General features: G+C 40.0%; 1 protein-coding gene across 1 annotated transcript; it reads right to left on the bottom strand.

Annotated features, from left to right (window-relative positions):
- Nucleotides 1-60: 60 nt before the first annotated feature.
- On the bottom strand, nucleotides 61-25,502 carry LOC121293596 (myosin-1B-like). The gene is made up of 39 exons (XM_041216681.1): nucleotides 25,291-25,502; nucleotides 25,047-25,190; nucleotides 24,792-24,948; nucleotides 23,240-23,267; nucleotides 23,016-23,127; nucleotides 20,863-20,955; nucleotides 20,641-20,704; nucleotides 20,438-20,536; nucleotides 20,196-20,299; nucleotides 19,969-20,107; nucleotides 16,487-16,605; nucleotides 16,225-16,374; nucleotides 14,766-14,936; nucleotides 14,322-14,625; nucleotides 14,140-14,204; nucleotides 13,696-13,783; nucleotides 13,393-13,510; nucleotides 13,182-13,305; nucleotides 12,957-13,093; nucleotides 12,590-12,845; nucleotides 10,616-10,858; nucleotides 10,049-10,225; nucleotides 9,810-9,955; nucleotides 9,630-9,720; nucleotides 9,137-9,526; nucleotides 8,918-9,044; nucleotides 8,698-8,816; nucleotides 8,144-8,340; nucleotides 7,253-7,436; nucleotides 5,271-5,436; nucleotides 4,352-4,476; nucleotides 3,914-4,222; nucleotides 3,440-3,643; nucleotides 3,208-3,333; nucleotides 2,949-3,119; nucleotides 2,736-2,840; nucleotides 2,503-2,598; nucleotides 2,223-2,351; nucleotides 61-205 (listed from the first exon to the last, which is right to left on the bottom strand). The coding sequence occupies exons 1-39, from the start codon at nucleotides 25,492-25,494 to the stop codon at nucleotides 182-184; spliced, it is 5,805 nt and encodes a 1,934-aa protein (XP_041072615.1). The 5' UTR covers nucleotides 25,495-25,502; the 3' UTR covers nucleotides 61-181.
- Between the last annotated feature and the right edge of the window lie 1,803 nt (nucleotides 25,503-27,305).

The raw sequence follows: 27,305 nt of genomic DNA, 5'->3' as shown, positions 1-27,305 counted from the left end.
TTCTTTGTTTTTCTCTATTGATTCATCATGATTAAAGAAATTAGGACAGGACAAATGTCAACAAGTTGATGCTTTCTTTATTGGTAACACATAACTAATATGTCTAACATAACATAGAAAAATAAGTTACAAAGAAATACACATTTTGTGAATTTCTTCAGTGAACTCTTCAAGCTTGTAATTACTCTTCAGCGTGCCCCACTTTCTGCAAAATAAACATTTTTTTTCCAATTAATAAACAAGATTCAGTTTTTAAATTGTATTTTAAAATGTTCTTGTATGCACAGAACTATAATTTCTAGGAAAAACTGTAATTATAATTGCATGTGTATTTGCAGTACAAAGCAATTGCTGCTGAGCAGTGATGTTAAACTAACAGCATACTAGCAGAGGCTATCTCCCTAGAAGAGGTAGTTTCACTTTGCTTCAGCATGAAACAACATAAAGTTTAAACCATCCCCACACCCCTTCTCTGTCACAGCACTCCCAATTTGTCTCCTTCTTCCCTCAATAGAGGACACCAGCCCCCTCTCCCTCCCACTATGGTTGACAGGGCCCTCGACCATTTCTATTCCATTTCCCACACTTCTGCTCTCACTTCCATCCCCCCAGCCCCTCGGAACCACAATAGGATTCCCTTTGTCCTCATATTCCCCCATTCCAGGCCTCTACATTCAACAGATCATCTTTTGCCATCTCCTCCACATCCAGCATGATGCCACCACCAAACACATCTTCCTCTTCCTTTTCAGCCCTCTGAAGAGACCTTGGTCCACTGCTCAATCACCCACAAGTTTGACGGCCTCACTCCTCCCCATGGTACCTTCCCATGCTTGTGCAGATGCAACAACTGTCCTTTTACCTACTCATTCACATTGTTCAAAGCCCCAAATGCTCCTGAGTGAATTAGCAATTTAATTTTACTCCTTTCAATTTATTGTATTGTATTTGTTCCTCATAATGCGTTTTCCACTACACTGGGGGACGGGGTACTAACACAGACTGGGTGACCATTTTATGGAGCACTTCCATTCAGTCTGCAGGCATGATCCCAAGCTTCTGGTCACCTGTCATTTTAATTCTCCACCCAACGCCCACTCTGACCATTCTGTCCTCAGCACCCTATGCTATACCAAATGTAAGCTAAGGATCACCAGCTCAGCTTTTGACTCGGCATTTTACAACCTTCCAGAACCAATACTGATTTTGACAATTTCAGATCCTAACCACTACCCCCTTTTTCTTCTGCTTTTGGATGGCAGCTTCTGTAATAATTCTGCTTTACCCACTTACACATTTTTCCTTCACTTGGTCCCATTGCTGGTTCTTTTTGCCTTGCAACATCATCCTTATTGTCAATTGATTTCTCCTGCTTTCCATTCTATTAGACCACCCATGGGGGTTGGTTAGCTTGGTTGGCTAAACAGCTGGTTTGTGATGTAGATTGGCACCAACAGCACAGGTTCAATTCCCACATTGGCTGAAGTCATCCATGAAGTCCCTGCCTTCTCAGCCTCACCTGAGGTGTGGTGACCATCAGGTTGAAGTCATCACCAGTCATATCTCTCTCTAATGGGAGAGCATCTTATGGGCCTCTAGGACTGTGGCAATTTTCATTCCCTTCCTTTCTGTTCTTTTATCCCTCCTCTCTTTCCTTGCCTTGCTTAAAAACTGTTACATCTCTAAGTACTCCCAATTGTGACAAAGGTTTATTGACCTGAAGTGTTAACTCTGTTTCGCTCTCTGCAGATGATGCCAGACCAGCTGAGTATTTCCAGCATTTTCGGTTTCTCCCTCAGGTTTCCAGCATCCACAATGTTTAGCTTAAATGTTAGAGTTCAAATCTAATGCATTGTCAAACCTGATTTGCAAACTCCTAGTTACATGACCTTAAATGTATAAAGAGTGAGGATTGTACTCTCTCCACTTTCTAAACATTAAAGTTTTTAACATTAATGCTCTACTTTGCTTGTGTCAAGGCATGCCAACAGTCCTGGACAAGACTGTTATAATTACAGTCAAACAAAAGCCATGCAACTTAAATGTAGTTCTGAGAAGTTGGATTTCCAAGCAGCAGCTACCAGCACATTAATATCTATAGTTGGAATCAATTGATTGGAATAATATACAGTTGTGGGCTTAAGACTACTGTACATGACAAAATAACTAAAGATTACTGCATGTGGCAATATAAGTTACTACATTTAAAACAAAAAATTTACCTGGATGTCACGGCTTTTAGCCCTGAGTTTGTTGACCTGGGATTCTGCGATATCAGCACGCTCCTCAGCCTCCTCAAGCTCATGCTGTACCTTTCTGAACTTGGATAGATGAACATTAGCCTGTTCCTCCTGGAATGATGTCAAAGAGGGTTATGATTAGGCACAAATATATAAAGATAACATTAAATTCCTGAAATGGAAATACTGCACTGAAGCGTTTCCAGTGGGCACAACCAGACATCAAATCATTCTCAAGTAAATGCCATTCAGAATGACTTACAGACTCCTCGCATTGCCTCTTGTAGGCTTTAACCTTCAGTTGTAATTTGTCAACCAAGTCCTGCAGCCTCAGGAGGTTCTTTCTATCTTCCTCAGACTATTAAAAATAAAAACAAGAACATGTAATTCTAGTCCCTATCTTGAACCTTGTAGGGAAAGGTGGGATATCAATGTCAATAATTTTTGATACATTTTTGTTACATTTAGAATGTATTTAAAATTTTAATTCCACACCTGATAGGTGAGTTCCTTGACCCTCCTTTCATATTTCCGAGCGCCTTTGATAGCTTCTGCACTACGCTTCTGCTCAGCTTCAAATTCATTCTCCAGTTCATGTACCTAAGGTAGGAGGATGTATAAAGAGTTATGTTTTCAAGTAAAGTAAATGCTCCAGATTTCTGTTCTGCTATTCAGGCATGTCATTCAGGATTCAGTTAAACTACATACCCTGGCTTCCAGTTTCTGGATCTGCTTCTTTCCTCCTTTCATAGCCAACTGTTCGGCCTCATCCAGGCGGTGCTGCAGGTCCTTCACCGTTTGATCAAGGTTTTTCTTCATTCTTTCAAGGTGAGCACTTGTATCCTGTTCCTTCTTCAACTCTTCAGCCATCATAGCAGCCTTATAGTAATTAAGCATGAAATATTTATTTGCATAAATCAGTATGAAATATCTAAGTGTCAATGGCTACTTTGAATTTAGAACTTACATCAGTAATTGATTTTTTTGCCTTGTCATCAGCATTTCTTGCCTCCTGAATGGCATCTTCTACCTCAGACTGAAGGTGGGAGATATCTGTTTCAAGCTTCTTTTTGGTATTGATGAGGTTGGTATTCTATTAAAAATTAAACAATGATTCGCATTACACGAAAGAAGTAACAAACATTTATTCGGCGTAAAACCTTTGAACAATGCTCTTCAATCTTCCAGCAGCATGTTACCTGAGAGTGCAGAAGTTGTACTCGTTCACTGGCATCAATCAATTCTTGTTCAGCCAGCTTGCGAGATCTTTCTGTCTGCTCCAATGCTGCTCTCAATTCTTCTATTTCAGCCTGCTGAAGGCTGCTTCTGCGTTCAGACATAGCCAATTGCTCCTTCAGGTCCTCATTGCTCCTCAAAGCTTCATCTATTTGTATCTGTGCATCCTGAATAGCATAAAGAGAGGTTTTCATTAGCCTGCAGTTGCTTACATTTTAAGAGACTACTAGTTAACGTCGTAAATAATTACTTAGTGCCTGCAAGTGATCATTTAATTCAATTTTAGTATTTATTACAAGTATTTGAAGGACTTTTGTGAGACCGCTAGTTAATGTCATAAATAATTACTTAGTGCCTGCACGAGATCATTTAATTCAATTTTAATATTTATTACAAGTATTTGAAGGACTACAACGAAACAACTACATTGCCAATACCTTAAATTGAGTCTGTATAACCCTGAGATGCTTTGTAGCTTCTGTAGCCTGGCGATTTGCATGACTCAATTGAATCTCCATTTCATTCAGATCACCTTCCATTTTCTTTTTGATTCTCAGGGCATCATTTCGGCTTCTGATTTCTGCCTCCAAAGAAGCTTGCAGAGTATCCACTACTCTCTGAGTGTTCCTCTTAATTTGATCAATTTCTTCATCTTTTTCAGCGATCTTTCTGTCAATTTCTGATTTTACTTGATTGAATTCCAGCTGGATACGCATAAGTTTGCTTTCTTCATGCTCAAGGGATGCCTAAATAGAGAAAAAAAGAATGTGCATTTGTTGTAAGCCAAAGTCTTGCATTCTGTGTGTTTAACCCACCTTCAAATTTGTTGGAAATGGCATAAACACAATGAAAATCATGACCATTTATTCACATACCTCTGCTTCTTCCAGAGAACTCTGGATTTCACTTTTTTCTGTCTCAACCTGTTTCTTAGCCTTTTCCATCTCATGCAGTGCCTTACCACTTTCTCCAAGTTGTTCAGTCAAATCTGAGATCTCCTCTGTTTAAAGAAACAGGATGTTTGACAGCAAGTCAGCTTTCTCTACAACAACAAAAATCTGCATTTTATAGCACCTTTAATGCAGTAAAACTGTTCTAAACACCTTCGCAGTGGTTTTATAAACTAAAGTTCAACACTGAGCCTTTTTTCTCCTTTATTCATTCACATGATACGAGCACCGCTGGCAAGACCAGTTGCAGATCTGTTGCCCGTCCCTAATATCCCTTGAAACCAAATGGCTTGCCAGGCCATTTCAGAGACAACCACATTGCTGTGAATCTGGAGTCATAAATAGGCCAGGCCAGGTAAGGGTGGCAGATTTCCTTCCCTAAAGGGCAATAATGAACCAGGCGGGTTTTTATGATAATCAACGACAGTTGTCATCGTCACCATGACTGAGACTAGCTCTATATTCCAGATTTATTAATTAAATTTAAATTCTACCAACTGTTATAGTGGGATTTGAACCCAAATCCCCCGAGCATTTGCCTCAATATCTGGAATACTAGTCCAGTGACATTAGCATGATGCCAACATCTAAGGTAACATTTGAATAAAGAGATATCAGAACTGATGGTCAAAAGCTTAGTTAAAGAGGAAAGTTTAAGCAGCTTCTTTACAATTTTTCTCCTTAGGAAAGGTGATGAGGGAGCAAGGTGTAGGGAGAGAGTTCTAGAGCTTAAGGTTAGGCAGCTGGAGACATGGCCACCAATGGTGAAGTAATTAAACTGGGATCGCACAAGAGAGTAATACATAAGACCAAAAGAATGCTTTAAATTTGAAAAATAACACACGCTGAAGATTCTTGTTCTCTCGTTTGAGTGTTTCAAGTTGGTCCAAAGTTTCCTCATAAGCATTCTTCATTTTGAAGAGTTCAGTACTTAAAGAGCGAGATTCCTTCTGAGATGCCTCCAACTCAGACTGGCATTCCTCATATTTTTGTTTCCAGTCTGCCAGAATCTGTCAAAATACAAGAGTTCAAAGGTTGTCAAAAATCCTAAGGTGAAAAGGATCCTAACTTTCCTACTTTCAGATTTACAGATCCAATTTTCTTTTACTCTTTTCACAGGAGGTGGCGTCACTGGCTAGGCCAACATTTATTACCCATCCTGCCCATCCCTATTTGCCCTTGAGAATTGGTGAGCCACCTTCTTGAACTGCTACAGTCCATGTGGTGTATGTACACCCACAGTGCTGTTAAGAAGTTCCAGGATTTTGACCCAGCAACAGTGAAGGAACGCAATATAATTCCAAGTCAGGATGCTGCGTGGTTTGGAGAGGAACTTGCAGGTGATGGTGTTCTCATGCATCTGTTGGCTTGTCCTTCTAGGTGGTAGAAGCTGTGCATTTGGAAAGTGCATCAGAGGCAATTTTCCATATTGTCAGGTAGATGCCAGTTTTATAGCTGTAGTAGAACAGCTTGGCTCGGGGACGCAACTAGTTTTGGAGCACAAGTCTTCAGTGCTACTGCTGGTATGTTGTCAGGACCCATAGCCTTTGCCAGTGCCTTCAGCTATTTCTTGATATCATATGGAGTGGATTGAACTGGCTGAAGACTTGGTGCTGGGGACCTTGGTAGGAGGCCGAGATGGATCACACTCCCAGCACTTCTGGCTGTAGGTGGTTGCAAATGTTTGAGTCTTGTCTTTTGCATTGATATGCTGGGATCCCCCATCATTAAGGATGAAGATATTTGTGGAGCCTCCTCCTCCAGTAAGTTGTTTAATTGCCCACCACCATTCACAACTGGATGCAGCAGGACTGCAGAGCTTTGATCTGAGACATTGGTTGTGGGATCGCTTAGCTTTACCTATTGCATACTGCTTTCGCTGTTTGGCATGCAAGTAGACCTGTTGACACCTCATTTTTACATATGCCTAGTTGCTGCTTCTGGCATGCTCTCCTACACTCTTCATTGAACCAGGGTTGATCCCCTAGTTTGATTGTAATGGTAGAGTGAGGGATATGCTGGGCCATGAAGATACAGATTGTGGTTGAATACAATTTTGCTGTTACTGATGGCCCACAGTGCCTCATGGATGCCCAGTTTTGAGTTGCTAGATCTATTTCAACCCTATCCCATTTAGCACAGTGGTAGTGCCACACAACATGGAGGGTATCCTCAATGTGAAGATGAGACTTAGTTTCCACTAGGACTGTGCAGTGGTCACTCCTACCAACACTGTCATGGACAGATGCATCTGCAACAGGTAAATTGGTGAAGGCGAGGTCGAGTAGGTTTTTCCCTCTCAATAATTCCCTCACCACCTGTCACATACCCAGTCTAGCAGCTAGGCTCTTCTGGACTCAACTAGCTCAGTCAGTAGTGGTGCTACCAAGTATATTCTGTGCCCTTACCATCCTTAGTGTTTCTTCCAATAATTGTTCAACAGGGAGAAGTACTGATTAATCAGCTGAGGCAGTTGGGGGGCAGGGATGGAAGCTGATGGTGGTATTAGGTGGTCATCAGCAGAAGGTTTCCTTGCCCATGTTTGACCTGATGCCATGAGACTTCATGGGCTCTGGATTCAATGTAAGGACTCCCAGGACAACTCCCTCCTGACAGTATACCACTGTGCCACTATGTCTGCTAGTGTCCTGTCCCATAGGCAAGGCCAACAATCAACAAATGGTTTCACAGTCACCATTCCTGGAACTAGCTTTTAACTATAGATTTATTATTCAATTGGGGTTTGAACCCATGTCCCTCAGAGCATTAGGCTTGGACCTCTGGATTACTAATACCAGAAACATTACCATTATGCTTCCATCTCACCTTGTCAAAGTTCTTCTGTTTCTTATCAAGAGCAGCTGCAGCAGCATTAGCCCTCTCTACGTCGATCATAAGATCTTCAACTTCATTTTGCAGTCTCTGCTTTGTCTTTTCCAGTGAGGCACATTTGGAATTTACTGCCTCGATTTGATCCTCAGCCTCTTGGAGTCGCTGGGCAAGTTTTCTCCTGTAAAACAATGATACAAAAGTATGCAAAATTGAAATACGGCAAAATCATGGAGGAAGAACAAATCCACATTAAAAAAGGGCACTGAGACTCATTTCCAGAGGAATAGAATTGAAGAGCAGAGAAGTTACGTTGAAACATATATACACCCATGCTTAACAGCATTATTCAAAATTCTGGTCTCCATTTTATTAAGGGATTTAGAGGCACTGGAAGAGATGCAAAAAAAGTGACAAGGATAGTACCACAACTGAGTGCTTATACCCATCTGGAAATATTGGTCTGGGGTCCCTTTCTCTAACAAAGAGGAGGTGAAGCGTTACTTAAAAGAATTATTTAAAGCTATGAAGAGATTTTATAGGCTAAATATACTAATGTTCCCACTTATGGGGAGCCCAAAACTAGAAGCCATAATTATACGATAATCACCAATAAATCTTCAAGAAAATTTGGAAGACACCTTCTTAGCCAGAGACTACTTAGAATGTTGAACTCTCCAACACAGGGACAAATAGCATATTTGTATTCATGGAGAAGCTATCTAAATCCATGAAGGGGAAAGGAATAGAGGGATATGCTGATGGAATTAGATAAGATAGGGTGTGTTGAGCAAACAAATCATGGTTATGGATCAGCTGGGCAGAATGGCCTGTTTCCAAATTGTAAATTCTATGTAAAAAAGAAAGAATATGGTGATCAGAACACACTTGGCCTCCTCCAGTTCCTCCGTGCGCTGGATCGCATCCGTTTCGTATTTTGTTCTCCACTGAGCAACTTCGCTGTTGGCCTTGGACATGCCACGTTGGAGCTCAGCCTTTCCCTCCTGTTCCTCTTCATATTGCTCACGGAGCAAATCACAGTCATGGCGGGACGATTGGAGAGCATGTGCCAAGGCATTCTTAGCCTTTAAACAAGATACAAATAAAAGGAAATGATCAGGTGGAAATGTTCAAATAATCTTGTATTTCAATGGAATATATAAATAGCATTTAAGAATTACCATAATGCTAGCTGGCAAATACATGCTTTATTAATTTGTTGCAATCTGTGCAGTCTAATATATCACTTGCACTACTAAGCAACCGTTTAGTCAGATAATGTGCACGGCATTATGGTTCTTCCTTATTTTTAATCAGCTGAATGGAACAATAGGAACCAAAATTTCCTGCACAAAACTTGGTTCACGCACTTGGCATCTTGTAAGCAGTTTGCCACATTATCTCCTGTGTATCAAACTCAAATTGCCTGCACAGTGAAATACCTTCAGTTCTTCTTCCAGTTGTCTCTTTAACTCTTCAACCTGTTGAGTGAATGCTTGTTTTCCTCTTGTCAGTTGAGAAATCAAGGAATCCTTCTCTTCCAACTGGCGTGCAAATTCACCTGGGAATAAATTAAGGATTGACAGCAACCTAGTTTTAAGAAACGCAGCACAAATAGCAATATATAACTGCTAGAAATTCCGATTTTATTGCAATGAGTACCATTTTCAGTTTGCAGGCGAGCTTTCTGGGCTGATAGATCATTAACCAGGCCAATGTTCTCCTCATTCTTCGCTTTTGTCTCACTAAGTTGGTCCTCTACGGTACGACAGAGCTTCTCAAAATTAGCCTTTAAGGAAATGGTCACAGTAATGTACATATATTTAAAGAACTTGGTCATTTCTTAATGCATTCAACATTGAAAGGGTTTTAGAACCGTACCTTAGATTTAGATACAGATTCCATGTTACTAGCAAGGTCATCAATTTCCATCTTCAGCTCACTCTTTTCCTTCTCAAGCTTCTGTTTCACACGTTGCAGGTTGTCAATTTGTTCCCCAAGCTCTGCGACACTATCAGCCTGTTTCTTGCGAAGAGCAGCAGCCGTGGCTTCATGCTGTAGGGTGGATTCTTCCAGATCGCGACGCATCTTCTGAAATTCTGCTTCCCGTTTCTTATTCATTTCAATCTGTGCTGCAGTTGCACCACCAGCTTCTTCTAGTCGTTCACTGATCTCCTCAAGTTCCCGGGAAAGATCAGCCCTTTGTTTCTCAGTCTTGGCACGTGAGGCACGTTCAGCTTCAATTTCTTCTTCAAGCTCTTCAATACGAGCCTAAAATAAATATTTAGATATCTTTACTTTTGCATTATGTAATTTTGCACTTTACATAAATTGCTTGAAATTCTCTAAACTTTATTTATGCATTGTGACTTGCCTGAAGCTCTTTGATTTTCTTTTGCAGTTGAGTGCCTAGGGCCTGCTCATCCTCAATCTTGCTTAATAGTTGACTAATTTCAAATTCCTTTCTGTAATACAAATAGGTCAATTTAAATAAATGTGTACAGAAAAATGATGCAGTGCAACAGTTTGAAACAACAGTGTCAATTATTCTCACTTTTTCAGCTTCTCATCTATTTGCTGCTTATCATTTTCCAAATCCATTATTGATTCTTGAGCTAGCTTCAGATCACCTTCCAGTTTTCTCTTGGACCTTTCAAGATCCACACGCAGCTTCTTCTCTTGTTCCAGAGACCCTTCAAGCTGATGCACAAGGCAAGAACATTTTCAGAGCGAGTTCAGGAAGAAAGAATCTGTGGAAAGTTATATTTAATTTCCAGTGTAATAGACACTTACATCATCAACTTGCTGTTCCAGCTTTGTTTTGGCTTTGGTGAGAGTATTGACTTTGTCCTCCTCAGCCTGTAGATCATCCAGTGTCTGCTGGTGGGCTTCTTGTAGAGCTTTCTTTTCCTTTGTTAACTTGACAATGCTTTCGTCAAGAGAGGCCATTTCCTCCGTAAGGTTTTTGACCTGTTTGAACAAAATAATATGTCAATTCCATTGCTACCAACTGTGTATAACATACATAGATGTGTTAATTATGTGGTGGAGGAAAAACATCAGTGTGCATCACCATTCTATAAAATTGTCAAAATTATCACTATATATTCTGGAAAATAAAAATAATGTGCCACCCAGTGCCTGCAGATAAATATCTCAATTTTTTTTTGATATTCATTCATGGGATGTGGGTTTCGCTGGCCAGGCCAGTAATTATTGCTCAGCCCTAATTGTCCTTGAGAAAGTGGTGGTATGCTGCCTTCTTGAACCTCTGCAGTCCATGTCTTGTAGGAACACCCACAGTGCTGTTAGGAAGGGAGTAGCAATCTATGTTTTGTAGGAATGTGTGTGTGTTCATACCTTGTTTTCTGTAGCGTGTTTCTCCTTTTCAACTTTGGCCAAAGTAAGCTCCAGGTCATCAATATCTTTTTTCAGTTCTGAGCACTCATCTTCCAATTTTCTTTTCTTGGCTGTGAGCTCAGCATTCATTTCTTCTTCATCCTCTAGCCTTTCATTTGATTCTTTAAGCTTAGCCTCAAGCTGAATTTTGTTTTTAATGAGCCCCTCGCATCTTTCTTCAGCATCTGCCAGAGTTTCACTTTCCTGACAGAAAAAAAATATGCATTCTTATTACATTTCAATAACAGGGATGAATATGAAACAACCATGGGACACAAATTTCAGTGAACGAGAACCAAGACAACCAGTGGGATTTTCATTACTGCATCGAGACCCCAACATCGGGAGCATTTCAGGGTCCTGACCTCATACTGCGGCAGCACCTGGTTCCTGACGTGATTTTCAAAGAGCCAATAAGTGGTAATATGGCACGTTGGCCATCCAATGACAGGTAGTGTAGGTGGGTGCAGATGTGGTGGGTTTAATTTAAATGGGACTGGCAGCCATTATTGTGGTTGCTGACTTAGTTTGCAATGGAAGAAAGTGGAGATCAGTGGCCCAGCAACAGGACAGACACTTGTGCAAGGGGGTTTGCCGTGATTCTCTGATGCTTCCGCTGATGTTGTTTTAGAGGCTGTAGCATCATGTGAAGCATTCTATTTCTGTTGGGCTTCCTGCAACACTGGTGCTTTGACATTCCAAGGAAGCTTCACCTCCTATGCATCCTTTACATCCTATGGTGAGAGTATCACCTTTGCTGCCTCCCAGTCTCTTGTTGCTAATCTCTGTGTCCCTCATGGCCAAGGACCTACCACAGCTGCCATTGAGGCTGTTCCTCATTACTGCTCATCTCCAATTCAGAGTAGCTAATTCCCGTTCCCATGAATGGCCTTTCCTACCTTCAGCTGCATTATCATGATGAACCTGCACCCCTGCTATGCTCCACGATCCACGTAAGCTCATTCTACCCTCCACTCCCAACTGCTCCAGCGCTCACTGATCAACGTCCCAAAGAGCACTGAGACCCTTCGTGTGTCCCTAGCCTCCCCTTAAAAATTGCAAACTTTCCTTCAATAAGTTAACAATTAGTACGTTTGTACACGCTTGATTACAGACCCACCTTTTGCAAGTAGCTGGCCACTTCCTGCTTTCTTTACAAAAATCACAATGAGTTGGAATTACATTGGGAATCCAAAATGCCCTGTGGTGGTGGGATTTCCAGGGCATGCCTGCCTCTATTCCCACCTGTGACACATTACAAACATTTGACCCAATATCTCACTAATTTGGGAAAGGTTTTGAAACAATTACAATGTCGCAAATAAACCTAATTATGCCAGTGAATTTTGGCATACTTATCCTTTGATTTCAAATTTCTATCATTGGATCAGTGAGTGCATTTCTTATTGGCTCATCATAACCAGTGATATTAAAGTAGATTTCTTTTTACTGATACCAAAGCTTCAGCTCTGAGGTGTATCACCCAAACTATTGGAATGAAATTACAATCATGCTATCATCCTTACAGGTTCTATGTGAAATGTATTTGGTAGTCCCAACCATTCCTAGTGCGCACCAGCCTCAGCACAGAATTTCCCATATTTTGACATAAACTGACAATATTTCACAACAAAATTATAAGGATGGCTGTTACCAGGAAGGAAATCTTCTCAAGCTAGCATCAAGGCAGATAGGTTGAGCAGAGTAAAGGGGTCGTTCATTAATTGATACTTGCAATGTGTGAAAATAATGGAAAAAATTGTTTACTGTCCTTCAGAATGAGTGCAAAATTTTAAAGAGAAACAGTGGAGGATTGAATGTTCGTTAAATTCAACAGAAGGTGAACTATCTAAGTAATCGTGTTTGCACTGAATTATTCTATCAAACATCCCGTTCCTTGATGTATATGAACGTATGTGCAAGAGGAAAGCATACCGACTGTACTTGAAGAACCAGGTCATTCTTTTCCTGTACCAGAGACACCATTTTCTCCTCCAATTCTTTCCTTCTTGCTTCAGATTTAGCCAGTGCTTCTTTAGTTTTCTCAAACTCCTCTTTCATATTCGCCATTTCTTTTTCAGATTCGGCGCTCTTTAGAAGAGGTTTGATCTTGAAGAAAAGTTTCATCCAAGGCCAATGCTTGACATTCATGAATGCACGGATGTTATACTGCAGGGTAAAGACAGATTCCCTGGAGGAAATAATGGCAAAGAGAATTGTACAAACAGTATCACAGCACAACTTTCTTCATTTTCCATCCCTTAAAGCAAAAGATATTGGAGTACATGAAAGTTAACTTCACCTTCTCTCCATCATCTTCTGGAATTCAACTCTCATGAGATGTCCACGGCTGACAGCTTGTATGCGGGTAACAAGTTCTGCCAACTTGTCGTCTCTCATCTCTTCAAGTGTACCCAGGAGACCAGCTTTGAAAAATACCTTTAATGAAATAAAAAGTTTCAGATGGTGACAAAGTCCCTTCATCAAACTGTAAAATGTCGGGCACGTATAAAAAACAGCTTCTGACCTTAGTATGGCCAAACCTATACTGGGTATGATCAACATCGATGGAACCCAAGAGTTTTTCAGATGCCTTCTTGCTGTCAATGAACTGTCCTTCAGGAATCGCACTTGCATTCAGAATCCTGTATCTGTTACATTTAACATTTGAGAATTTTAATAAGTGCCACTTTATGCTAATTTTCATTGAATCTTTGTGCATTTACATAACTCCTTACCTTTGTTTAAAGTCACCATATAGGATTCTGCTTGGAAATCCTTTTCTGCAGATTCTAATTCCTTCAAGCACACCATTACATCTGAGCTGGTGCATGACTAAGTGATTATCCATTTCACCTAAGAAATGACAGAAATGATGTAAACTAATTCCTTTGTTTTTGATTTAGCTGCATTTTTATTCCAAAAATCAAATTGATTGTATATTCATTACTGAATATAAAAAATCTAGGAAAGGAAAAGAAAATGCTACATTTTACTACAATATTTGTTTTGTTTGCATTATAAATAGTCAATTCAATTACCTGGAGTCTTTGTCTCATTGGGAATTAGGCAGCGCACAAAATGTGGGTGAGTGGACCTCAAGTTAGTCATCAGCTTGTTCAGATTTTCCTGTAGAAGACAACTTATCTTCACTATTTTACAAGCATTTCCATGAATTTGAATGCAATACTATATTGTTACAAATTTATGGGGCTGTTCCAGCAGTTGAATGTCTGCCTAAGCTTGAATCTTTATTCTTTGATTCTAACAGACACTCTAACCCGCCTGGGAAAGTTACAGAAGGTTCCCAATATTGAAGCTTCATTCTACTTTTTCAATTACAATAGAAAAATACTGAGAATATGTACACCATTCCCCCATCCACAGAGCCAGCATGGACTCAGTGGGCTGAATGGCCTCCTTCTATGCCATAATTACTCCATGACTAAATCATGTAGTCTTGATATATTAAAAAGAAAACATACCCTAAACAGAGCCGAGACAGTTTGAAAAGATGAACCCTTCTTTTTGCCGCCTTTCTTTGCACCAGCTGCAGTCACAAAGAATAGTTTTAGCAATTAGCAACGGAACATGACGGACAAATATTAGCTATTCATCAACATATTCTCAAAATCAATAAAACCATTATGAGTCGGTCAAAACATACCTTCCGCAGCATGACCAGTGTAAAGTGTTTGCAAGACTTTGAGCGCAGCCTTCTGGTACAGCCCAATAACAGTTTCATTCAGAGGGTCCTTATTCTTTTCCAGCCAGCCACTGACATTATAATCCACGGTGCCAGCATAGTGGATCAAGGCAAAGTGAGCTTCAGCCTTGCCTTTTGCAGGCTTGGGTTTCTGGAAGTTTTTAGTCTTTCCAAGATGCTGGTCATACAGTTTGTTCTTGAAAGTGGTATCTGAAGCCTTGGGAAACATACACTCCTCTTCCAGAATGGAGAAAATCCCCATGGGCTGTTAATTGAAATATATAAGTATTGGACTAAAGTGTATCAGATATTCAGTCAATTATAAACATCTGTGACAGCTACAATCATGTTTTGTTTCTATTATTGGCAGTAATTCTTATATATAATGCATTTTGATTCCCTTACCTTCTCAATGAGTTCAATGCAAGCAGCCAGATCCATACCAAAGTCAATGAATTCCCATTCAATTCCTTCCTTCTTGTACTCTTCTTGTTCCAGAACAAACATGTGATGGTTGAAGAACTGCTGCAGTTTCTCATTAGTGAAGTTGATACATAGCTGTTCAAAGCTGTTGAACTGAATAAATAAAGCAATTTAAAGTGTTATTTAGTCATTGGATTTCCCAAGTTGTTAAACTAAATTCACACAGAAGGTAAGGGCTATTTATAACTATCTATAACGTATTGAATTGTTTTACATTTGTGAGTAATTGCTCTCAATTTTTCCCTTTTCAAATATATATGTCCACATTTATATTGGAAATTGCCCATCTACATTAACACTGTAATTACATCCTACCCTACTACTACAATGACTGGGTGAGAGGTTTACACAGCAGTCCCATTATAATTGTGAACTTATAACTTTATAATATATATGAAAATAACAACAGAATGAAGATTGCAATGCAACTGTACACCAGCTCCTATTATTCCTTGCCCTCTAACCTAGCTTTATCTGAAATCCGTTCCCGATCGTAACAAGAGATTTATTAGTAATATATTAAAAATAATACAATAGCTGCATAACATTAATGTTTTATATTATAAATTCATGTGTCCACTATTATAATGAAAACTGCCTATGTAAACTTGTGACTATGCAAAGAAACAACTTGCATTGATATAGCACCCTTCATGACCTCCGCATGTTTCAAAGTGCTTCACAGCCAATTACCTGCTTTGGACTGTAGCCATTATTGTAATGTGAGAAACAAGGCAAACTGCACAGTGTGAGGTCACAAAATAGCAATGACCAGATAATCTGTGTGATTTGAGAGATAATTACTGGTCAAGACACTGGGAATATTCCCCTACCGTTCTTTAAATAGCAATGGGATATTTTACATCCAACTGAGATTACAAAAGGAACCACTATTTAATGCCTTATCTGAAATATAGTGTCTCCAACAACAAAATGCTCTCTCAGTACCATACTAAAGCACCAGCCTGGATTACATGCTCAAGTCTCTGAAAAGTGACTTGAGCACATATCCTTCAGATACAGAGATGAGAGTGCTGCCAGCAAGCCATAACTGACACCAGTAACTCTCATACTCCAAATGGAGGAACTAAAATGCTACTATTGGCAGAAAGGTGTAATTACAGCATGTTTACATAAACAGTTTTCATTTCAAATGTGTACATAGAAGCTTATAACAGAAATACAAAAATAAGGGATGGATTATTTTAAACCGAGGACTACTTTGATCAGTGTACCCTGATGCGATTATCCCCCCATCCTCTAACTCTGTCACCTGAATTGTGCACTAGGTGTTGACATCCCATTCACAAAATATCAATTAGTACCATGTAAGTAGATATGGGAGGTTAGATCGTCCTAAAAGTAATGTATTGTCTCTTACGTCAAAGATTTCAAAGCCAGCAATGTCCAGCACACCAATAAAATACTGCCTGGGCTGTTTTGTGTCCAATTGTTGATTGATACGTATCACCATCCACAAGAACATCTTCTCATAGACTGATTTCGCAAGGGCACCAACAGAATTGTGCACCTAATAAGACAAAGTATCCATTAGTGACAGAAAGTCTATCAGCAGATGCAATTAAATCTTAATAAGTAATTTCACAAGAATCTCTCTTTAGTATCAGAGGTGAATCCAGTACCTGCTGTACCGTCTGACCTTTGGTCACAAACTCATTGCCGACCTTGACTCGTGGGTAACACAAAGCTTTGAGTAATTCAGAAGAATTGAGACCCATCAGGTAAGCAGCCTTGTCAGCAACTGAAAAGGAGAAAAATGGTTCAATCATGCTGCACAGAATGACAGCAATCAACATACCTATGCCAGCTATTTGAAAGAACTATCCAATTATTCCCACTGCCTTGTCCTTTCTGCACAGCCCTAAAAACATTTCCCTTTCCTGCGTTTATACAATGCCATTTTGAAACATAGAAACAAAGAAATACAGAAAATAGGAGCAGGAGTAGGCCATTCAGCCCCTCAAACGTGCTCCATCATTTAATATGATCATGGCTGATCCTCTATCTCAACGCCATACTCCCACTCTCCCCCATACCCCTTGACGCCTTTAGTGTCTAGAAATCTATCTATTTCCTTCTTAAATGTATTCAGTGACTTGGCCTCCACAGCTTTCTGTGGTAGAGAATTCCACAGGTTCACCACATTCTGACTGGAGAGATTTCTGCTCACCTCAGTCCTAAATGGCCTACCCCATATCCTGAGACTGTTCTAGACCCCCTACGCAGCCAGGGGAAACATCATCCCTGCATCCAGTCTGTCCACGCTGTCAGAATTTATTTTTGGATCTTCTGCCACCCTTCACGCAGTGCATTTCAGATCATAAAAATCACTGTGTAAAAAGCAATTCTCCTCATCTCATCTCTTGATCTTTTGCCAATTACCTTAGATCCCTGTTACCAAACCTTCTGTCGCTGACAATACTTGCTCCATTAAAATACTGCATGATTCTGAATACCTCTATCGAATTTTCCCTTCACTTCTTCTGCTATAAGAAAACAGAAAACGCTGAAAATACTCAGCAGGTCAGGGAGAGAAACAGAGTTAATGTTTCAGGTTGAAGGTCTTTGGGGTCATTAACCTGAAATGTTAACTCTGTTTCTCTCTCAGTTATCCTCGGTGTCCTGGTCAATATTTATCCCACAATCAACATCACAAAAATAGATTATCTGGCCATCATCTCATTGTTGTTTGTGGGAATTTGCTGTATGCAAACTGGTTGCCACATTTCCTACATTACAATAGTGACTACACTTGTGAAATAAAAATAAAAATACCTGGAAAAACTCAGCAGGTCTGGCAGCATCTGCGGAGAGGAACACAGTTAACGTTTTGAGTCCGTATGACTCTTCAACAACAGTTCTGTTGAAGGGTCATTCGGACTCAAAACGTTAACTGTATTCCTCTCCGCAGATGCTGCCAGACCTGCTGAGTTTTTCCAGGTATTTTATTTTTGTTTTGGATTTCCAGCACCCGCAATTTTTTGCTTTTATCTTACGCTTCAGAAGTACTTCATTAGATGTAAAGTATTTTGAAACATCCAGTGGTCATGAAAAACACTATGGCCAGGGTTTCCTGGTCCATGACCGGGGGGCGGGGCCCGTTCGCTAACGCATAAAATGACATAGGATGAGGCCATTGACAAAGTCATTAACTTAATTCATGGACCTGTAGGTTTTTAAAAATGTAATAAAAGTGTATTTGAAAGTGATGGACATGTTCCAACTCATGTGACATTGTCAGATGAGGGGACATGTCAGGGAATTTTTTTTCTCTATTTTTAAGATTTTTAATGTGTAGCCGATCTCCCTGAGGCAACACTTAGCCTCAGGGAGATGAGTGCGCTCTTTCGTTCACAGATGCTGTCTGACTTGCTGAATATCCCAGTGAATCTCCTTTGCATCCTCTCTAAGGCCTAAAGTTCTTTCCTAAAATGTGGTGCCCAGAAATGCTTACAATATTCCAGCCTGTGACTTATATTGGTTTAGCATAACTTACTTGCATGTGCATTCTACATTTCAATTTATAAAGCCAAGGATCCATAAGATTTTTAACACCTTTCTCAATTTGTCCTGCCACTTTCAAAGATCTGTGGACATACACTCCCAGATATCTCTGGTGCTGCACTCCCTTTGTACCATCTTGTTTATATTGCTTCTTTTCATGCATCCAATCAAAATGCATCACTTCACAGTTATCTGTCTTAGACCTGATCTGTGTCTTCCTTTCCTCTAGCCATTTTGTTCCACACCTAAGTTTTATCTTGGATCCATGTTGCTTTATTGGTTCAGCAACACCTTAGATTTAGAATTCTCATCATTGTGTTCAAATTCCTCTATGCCCTCACCCCACCTTATTTCTACAATCTCCATTCGAACCTCTCCATCTCTCCAATTCTGGTCTAGAATTCCCATCCCAAGCCTGTCATCTCTACCTCTCTCACCTCTTTTAAGATGCTCCTTAAAACCTACCCCTTTATCTAAGGTCCTCATGTGGCTTGATGTCAAATTTCACTTGATATCAAACCTGTGAAGCACCTTCAGATGTTCTAATATGTGACAGGCTCCCACTTTATGTAACAGATAAGGGTTTCTCCTTAACCTGCACCATTGTTATTGGGTTGGATTGGGACAAGCCCGAAGGAAATTCAGCCCCAGTGTTGTCTCTAGGATTTCACCGAAGAACCATGGTAGTTGTGTGAAATTTCCACACTTGTCTCCATTCAAACTGAGAAAAATCCCAACATGCTCAAATAGTGATTCACAAACTTGACCTGTGTAACATGCATGCTAAGCACTGGTGGAAATATGACTGTCATTGTCACTGGGAGCAATTGGACATGATGAATTAAGAATAATGCTGGAAACAAATCACAAAATGTAAGCAAATTGCTTGAATGATTTTTTTTTTCCCCTCTCGTGTACTGGTACTAAAATACTTATGAACCAGAAGTGTCAGGACAAACTATTTTTTTAATGCAGCAACTTGTGTGATCTGGAATGCACTGCTCAGAAGAGTGGTCAAAGCAGATTCAAAGGTAACTTTCAAAGTGAATATGGTAAATAGTTGAAGGGAATGAAGTTAGAGCATTATGGGAAAAGAACAGGGGAATGTGACTAGTTGGACAGCTCTACCAAGGAGCCTGCAAAAGCATGATGGGCTGAATAGCGTCATCACAAAAAAAAAGAAACACGAATATTGCCCTACCATGCAAACCTGCTATGGTGCTAGCATGTGCATTATCACTTTTCACAAATCCTCTCCGTACAAGCAACATTAGCAGAATATTTGAGATCCCTTATTGTTGGCAAGCAGAATTTGTCATTACAAACAGCCCATGAACAGTTGAGTGTAGTTGCAATGAAAAGGACAAGCATGGGGGAATGACATGCACCAACAGCACAGATTTGGCAAAAGGTCTCTCCTCCAAACAGAGGGCACAATTGTGTTCTATTATCCGTGCATCAACTGAAGAACTAGTCAAGGTGGAAACTGATGAACTAATATTCCTCGCCCCGTTCTACTTATGCCTAAATTTTGAGGTGCAAAAATATCATTATTGATGCTTTACAATGTTTCTAACCATATGAAATTGCTTTCATGTACCTTCAGTGCCATCAGGCTCCGCTTGTTCCTCTCGTGGCTTCTGCTTGAACTTGAGGTTACCAAAGTGCATTACTGCACCAGTGAGTTTATAGATGCTATTCTTTTCTTCATTCGTAAAGCCCAAAATGTCAATGGCTTCCTAGGGACCAACAGGAGCAACCAGCAAATTATAGTGCTGTGACAAATTGCTGGAATATTAAATTCACAGCCATAGAGATTTAACTTACATCAGTAGCCATCAGTTCATCACCATCATCAATACTGGCAACAGAAATCTCACCCTGGCTAACAGATATGAAGTCATAGGGGTTGGTGGTAATGAGTAACATTTCTGAAATCAAACAATAGAATTAGACTACAGCACATAAATTGGTGGTTTTTAAGCATTTTTTCAATTTGTAATATATTAATTTTAAAAAAGCAACAATTGATGGAACTTTCGAAAAAAGGTAATGTCAAGGTCACTTACCAATAAGTTCTGGCTTTTTGTTGCATGTAACCTGGTAGAAAATGTGATAGCTTCTTTCAGCTTTCAGTTGGAATGTCACTCTGGATTTCTCCAGCAGATCTGTATTAGGAGCATCAGAGCTAATTAAGAACATTGCCTCTCCAATGAATTAATTGCAGCATTTCAAACTTTAATTAGTACATATGAGGCAGATAAATACTTACAAGTTTCAATATCAGCAGAGGCCAGTTTGCCTGTGGCTCCAAAGTGAATTCTGATGAATTTACCCTTAGAATTAGAATTATAGAAAACATTGGTTAACATTGAATGATGTCTCACAAACTGAGTATTATGTGTGCCTTTAGAAGTGCTTTTTGTAGTCTATTTCCTGTAGATATAAGTGCGGTATTCTTAACGCTTTATGTTGCTACTGACCAAACACTTACAAAGCGAGAGGAGTTGTCATTTCTCACTGTCTTGGCATTACCAAAAGCTTCCAGCAGAGGGTTAGCCTGGATGATTTGATCCTCCAAAGTTCCCTAGAAGTACATTTGACAAGCATTAACAATGAAACAATTAATTAATTGGATAAAAAAAACAAACTCAGAAACATAATAATGCATAACTGGTATGGATATAAATAGGAAAAATCAGGCCTGATTTTTGTTGGAATAAATGTGATTATAAAGCAATTTGCTAGCAATGTTGAAGAAATGGGACAGAAAACAAGCAATGTAGCTGAGGGCTCTAGAATGAAGGAGTTGGAGATATAAGATATTTAGAATACGGAAGGAGAAACTTTCTTTTCATTCAGTGGGCTGTGAGGCTGTAGAATGCATTAACAGAGATAGAATCAGAGACAGCTCTTGCCTGACTCCGTTCTTAACTATCTAATTGCAGCCAAAGTATCATTTGCAATGGCTTCTCATTCTCACTCCTGCACAGTTACCTCTGGTGTCCCCCAAGGATCTATCCTTGGTCCCTTCTTATTTCTCATATAGCTGTTACCCCTCAGCATCCAAAAGCACTGCGTTATTTTTTACATACATGATAAGGCCAACCGACTCTACCTTGCCTCCACTTCTCTCAACTCCTGCACGGTTTCTAAATTATCAGACTTGCTTATCCAACATCTTGTATTGGATCCTTCTCCCTGGGCACTGAGAAACTAAACCAGACTGCCGTAACCTTGGTGTCATATTTGATCCTGGGATGAGCTTCCGACCACATATTCGAGCCACCACTAACACCGCCTGTTTCCATCTCTGCAATATCACCTGACTTTGTCCCTGCCCCAGCTCATCTGCTGTTGACATCCTAATTCATGCCTTTGTTGCCTCTAGACTCAACAATTAAGTTCACCCCTGTAAGATCTCCTACATTCTATCCTCCATAAACTTGAGGTCAACCAAAACTCTGCTGCCAATGTCCTAACTTGCACCACGTTCCATTCACCTATCACGCCTGTGCTTACTGACCTACATTGGGTCCTGCTCAAGCAATGTCCTAACTTTAAAATTCTCATCCTTGGTTTCAAGTACCTCCAAGGTCTTGCCCCTCCTGTAATCTTCTGCAGCCCCACAAACCTCTGAGATATATATACTCATCTAATTTTGGCCTCTTCAGCATCTGGATTTTAATTACTTCACCACTGGTGGTTGTGCCTTCAACTGCCCAGACCCTAAGCTCTGGAATTCCCTCCTTACACCTACCTGCTTCTGTACCTTGCTTTCTCCTTTAAAATACTCCTTGAAACCTGCCTCCTTTGTTCATCTGACCTAATAGCTCCTTATGTGACTCAGTGGCATGTTTTGTTTCATAATCACTCCTGTGAAGTGCCTTGAGGTGTTTCATTAACGGTGCTTTATGAATACAAGCTGTGCTTGAGACCATGTCAACATTTAAGAATAGATTTATGAGTAATTGGTTAAGTCGGTGGTTGAAGAAATGGGAAGATAAGAACATAAGGCAAAGGAGCAGGGTAGACCTTCTGGTCCATTGATCCAGCTCCACTACTTAGTACAATCTGACTGATCTTTGGCTTCAACTCCATTTTCCCACCCACTCTGCTTATCCCTTGATTCCATAATAGACCAAATATCTGTTCAGCTCAACCTTAGATATATTCTATGATGGAACATTCACAACCATCTGGGATAGAGAATTCCAAAGATTCACAATCCTTTGAAGAAAGAAATTTCTCCTCATCCTAAATGATCAGCCCCCAACCCTGAGGCTGTGTCCTCATGTTCCATGTTCCCCACTCAGGGGAATAAAGCAATATGGGAACAGGTAGAACACACATGATTATGACGACAATACTTGTGGGGCTAACCACCAACACTGGCCAGTTAGGCCCAGTGGCATTTTTCCATGCTGTACTTTCAACATAATTTTATGTAAAATGTTAATCAAAGACCATGGCATAATTGCATCCAATTCTGATGTGCTAAGCTGCTGCTGATTTTCTCATGTCTGCAAATTATTACCAAAGGGCATTGTTACATTCTCAGCAAGGGATTTCCTGTCATTTTATAACTGCACTTTTAAGGCTTTCTTCAGTTTAACCATCTCTTTGCAACAGAACTTGTTGACTTACCTTTATTCCACTAGTAGCCTCCTTCTTTTTGGCATCGCCACTGGCTGCAACTGATGCAAAGTACTGAATGACACGTTTTGTATTCACAGTCTTCCCAGCACCAGATTCTCCACTAGGGGCAGAAGAGGGAACAATGAAAAAATTCCAAAGAGGCCCATTTTTAAAATCAAAAGCACCCTAAGTTCCAGGTGCTAAATATTTGTACGAGAGCTTAAAAATCTTACGTGATCAGAATGGACTGATTTTCACGATCTGTGAACAGAAAAAAACAAACATAAATAACAATTAAGAGCATCAGGGAGTCCTACAGTAGATTCACTCGTTACTTATCAGGATTAACACTTAACTAGAAAATGTCCTTGTTAGAATTCTGCTATCATGTAATTCCTGCAAAATCTATATACATATGCAAGTTTTGTTTCACCTCTGCATTAAAATAAGAGACCACTAAGCCTTGCTGGTGTAGATAACATTAGAAAAGGGGTAGTAGGAGAAGAAAACAATCAAAAGAGAGTAATGGGTAATATGACTAAATAATTTAAATTAAAAGATGAGCCGAAATAAAAGAGCAAACAGTAAGGAAAGGTAACTTCATTTCCATGCGAACCAAAGCTAAGTGTCTTATTTGGAATATGATAAAGAGTAAAGGCGAGGTGCCATCAAGGCCAGTGCATGTCTACAGTATAAAAGATGCCTCTTTGTTTTGCCACAGCTGCACCAATAATAGCTACAGCAGTAGGAAAGTAAACGGTATCAAGGGTTGTTAGACTGAAACCCGAGCCAAGCCAGGGCTTTGTATGTGCGCTATGCTTGGAATGGCTGTCAACCAATGATTGGTCTAAGTAATGTAGTGGCTTTGGAAAGTAGAAAGGGGTATAAAAATAGAGTTCAAACAATCAGCCTGGAAGGCTTGAAGAGACACTCAAAAGGATATCTAGGGGTTAGGGCCAGGGGGTGCTATCAAGCCATTTGGTGAACATGCCAGTGTTTGCAGCCAGTGGTGCAGATGCTTTATCTCTACAACCTTTATCCAAGACATAAATTAGGTCATAAGGCTTACAAATACACTTTGTAAAATACAGCCTGGATGTTGCAATGTAATAAGTCTTACTTATTTTGAACAAAGTTAATTCACTGCCAACAATGTGAATCAGCGTCAAATCATTGGCTATCGAGATTTATCAAAAGAAAAGCCAAACCTTGCTGTGCAAAATGTAATGGCCTGAATTTTGCAGCCAGCAGAAAAGCAATGGCATTCACCACTGGCCATAAAGTAAGTCTGGCTGAGGGTCTAGTGATATTTCTGATGAAGCTGTCATCCCTCTCTCTGTGTAGTGACACTGCAACTGATTGTAGTGATCTTTACTGAGCATTTACAGCATGGGCCAGTAGTAATAGCTTCAGGCTGTCCCAGCAGCCAATCACATCAAAGGATTTTCATCAGGAAAATAAAATTACTTTTAAACACTGTTAGACAGAGCAAGTTAAAGATTGGGACATGAACAAGGGATAAACGTAGAAGGTAAATATTCCAATTGTAAAAATATTTTTTAAAGTTTGGCTTAAAATGTCTGCTAAGTAATCATTAAGCAACACTCCAGGAATATGATTTTTTTTTAGGGCCAACTCTGTTGTTTGTCAAAAGGCAATAATGCAGAATGCTGGCAATTCACCATCAACTCCTCCAGAAAATCCAGCCCAGTGACAATTAATTTAACTTTTTGAAATGCCAAATTGATGTTGATTGTTGCATTGATAGTGAAGTCTCCAGTTTACCAGTTTGCATGAACTGATAGGCGTTGTCAGAGATGGAGAAGATGTGTGGAGGAGCCTCTTGACGCTTCTTGCCTCTGTAACCCACCACTACCTCCGGGTTGTACACTGGCAGCAACTTGTAGGGGTTCACGGTGACACAGAACAACCCAGAGTAGGTCTAGAATCAGACAATTATAGTGCTTCAGAATTCTGCAAAAAATCTTCTTACAATAAAAAGTATTTCTGCTCTTACTTTACAGTGGAGGATTCACTTACATAGATCATCCAGGCTGCATAACGCTCTTTGAGGTTAAACAGCACGGCTGGTTCACTCAGGTGGGTCATCATGGCCATATCTTCGATTTTATCGAACTTTGGGGGATTCATTGGGAAGACTTGGTCCTCTTTGAGGGTTAAAGTCTGCAAAAAACCAAAAGATAGTTACTTTAGATTATTTGAAAAAAATTGTGACCGTTAAAACTTTCTAAAGTGAACTGATTTTTTCCCCTGAAGTACATGCCTGTTTATCTATGGTTTCAACGACCACTTTGCCACCTTCCTTGCTCTTGATCGTGCCTTTTGTGAATTCTGTTTTCGGATCGGCACAGTAGCATGCAGTCTTAGCTTCGAAGGGTCGATTTTGGGCTTCAATTCGTTCCTTCTCAGGCTTTCGCAAGAATGGCGCCGCCACCCCAAAAACGGACATTTCCGCGTCCGAACTCATGATTGTAACTTACAGTGAAAACAGAGACAAGAACAGTGTAAATGAAAGTATTTAAAATGTTATTGCAAGATATTTTTACAAATATCAAACGTTCCCGTATATCCTCATGTCCGTTTTGCATTGCACTCTTTGGCAGCTTGTTCTATTGTGAGATTGTCCTTGGAAAGAAAGTTTGTTGAAACATTGTCTTGGAAACAAATGACCCTTATAGTTTGTGTGGATGGCTACCTTGTGTTTAGTCATTGCCAGAAGGGTACCCGTTACTTGTTTCTGTGAGTTCCCACTACATTTTATAGAACATGGTCAGTATATTTTTCTCCCTCCTTTTCTGGAGCGATTCCTATTCCAAATCTTTGATCCAGGACGTGACACTGGTGTATTTCCCATACTGATTCGTGCAGCACATCTTTAGATCACTTTGATCTTATTTATATCTCTGACCATATAAATGCAATTTATTTATGCCGTGTTTTACGTCAGCAATTCTGATACCAATTGACTTGACCGATGCAAAGCAGTTTCCACATGAAAGTAACAGAGAGTCAATCTGTCTGCCAAATATTGCGAAACAAGAAATGTCAGACTATCTTTAATAGGTTTCGCAGAACATGGGGTTCAAGCCAGAATTTAAAAGTGCCCAGGCACTCACTTATTAAAACTTGGTATAGACTCCCAGTTGGAGTAGTGGAGGTAAAACTTTGCACTGATTTAAAAGACATTTTGGGAAAGGGTTGGAGATTTTCTGAGTGGGTGAATTGAGATGAGCCAATTTGCCTTCCTCGTTTCTTCAACATGGTTTTAATGCTGGTACTCCTGAGAGTGGAAGGCAAGGACAAACCACCACTGTCAAAAACTGCCAAGAAAACAGCGCTGGATGAAGTGTCAGTAGACAGAGCATACATACCATACTCATAATGTTAGATATGTTTGCATGCTCATGGCTAAAATGATGCAGTATGACTTAGCACGCTGCTGATACTGGTCTCAGGCCAGCAGGTGGCGTATAACAGGACTGGCAGCAATGCAATGTGGGCAGCAGATGTGGAGTCTGTCTGCTGGGCATCCAGCATTAATTACCCCTGAACCGTTTCTTGTTGGGACCATCAGAGAAATGAAGAATACTTGTAACAATATCTGTTTTTTTTTTGCAAGAAGAAGCCAAACCAAATACTAACGCCTTAACAACTCACAATGTTGGTCAATATTACAGGACCACGAAATTAATTACAAGGCTCTTGTTCTACATAATTCCTATACCAGGTCCTTCATAATTCCCATACCAGGAATTCAACAGTCATTGAATTTTTTTTTAGTTTTTAAATCCAAAATTTAAGTCAATTATTAACCATTATCCGAATATATATGACACACCGCAAGATCTCCAATTACTAGACTTCGTAATGCTGGCTAGATTGTTTCTTTTTATGCAGCACCTGCTGAGTACCTAATATCATGTGCTGCCACTGTTACTTATTAGTGTCACATTCAAAAGCACCAGTGGCATCTGCAGTGCATTCTTCAAACAATTGCACTGTTGCTCTTTGAATGGCGATTGAGGACGACTTATGTTCCAGGGCACAAGAGCTAGCTACTAGCACACAAACCGTTTCGGCTCATCTTTCGAGCGATTCCGTTTTGTGTGATGCCTATATGTACAAGAAAGTCTTTACATGTTCGGGTACATATTAGTGTATTTTTGGAGTGATTCCACGGGATTTATCTTAGTAAAACATCTTGAGAATTTTTCCATTGTTATGCTCCGATACTACCAATTACAACCACCATCTCGTCATAGAATGTAGTCAACTCAC

Source organism: Carcharodon carcharias, chromosome 22, assembly GCF_017639515.1.
Source record: "Carcharodon carcharias isolate sCarCar2 chromosome 22, sCarCar2.pri, whole genome shotgun sequence".
Taxonomy (NCBI): Eukaryota; Metazoa; Chordata; class Chondrichthyes; order Lamniformes; family Lamnidae; genus Carcharodon; species Carcharodon carcharias.
The sequence above is the reverse complement of the archived record's forward strand: the minus strand, read 5'-3'. Positions and strand labels throughout refer to the sequence as shown.

Coding starts and splice junctions, on each gene's coding strand:
- LOC121293596 (XM_041216681.1), bottom strand. CDS start 25,494: ATGAGTTCGGACGCGGAAATGTCCGTTTTTGGGGTGGCGGCGCCATTC. Junction 12,846..12,956: donor CAGAAGATGATGGAGAGAAG/GTGAAGTTAACT, acceptor TATTTCCTCCAG/GGAATCTGTCTTTACCCTGC. Junction 3,334..3,439: donor TACAACTTCTGCACTCTCAG/GTAACATGCTGC, acceptor AATTTTTAATAG/AATACCAACCTCATCAATAC.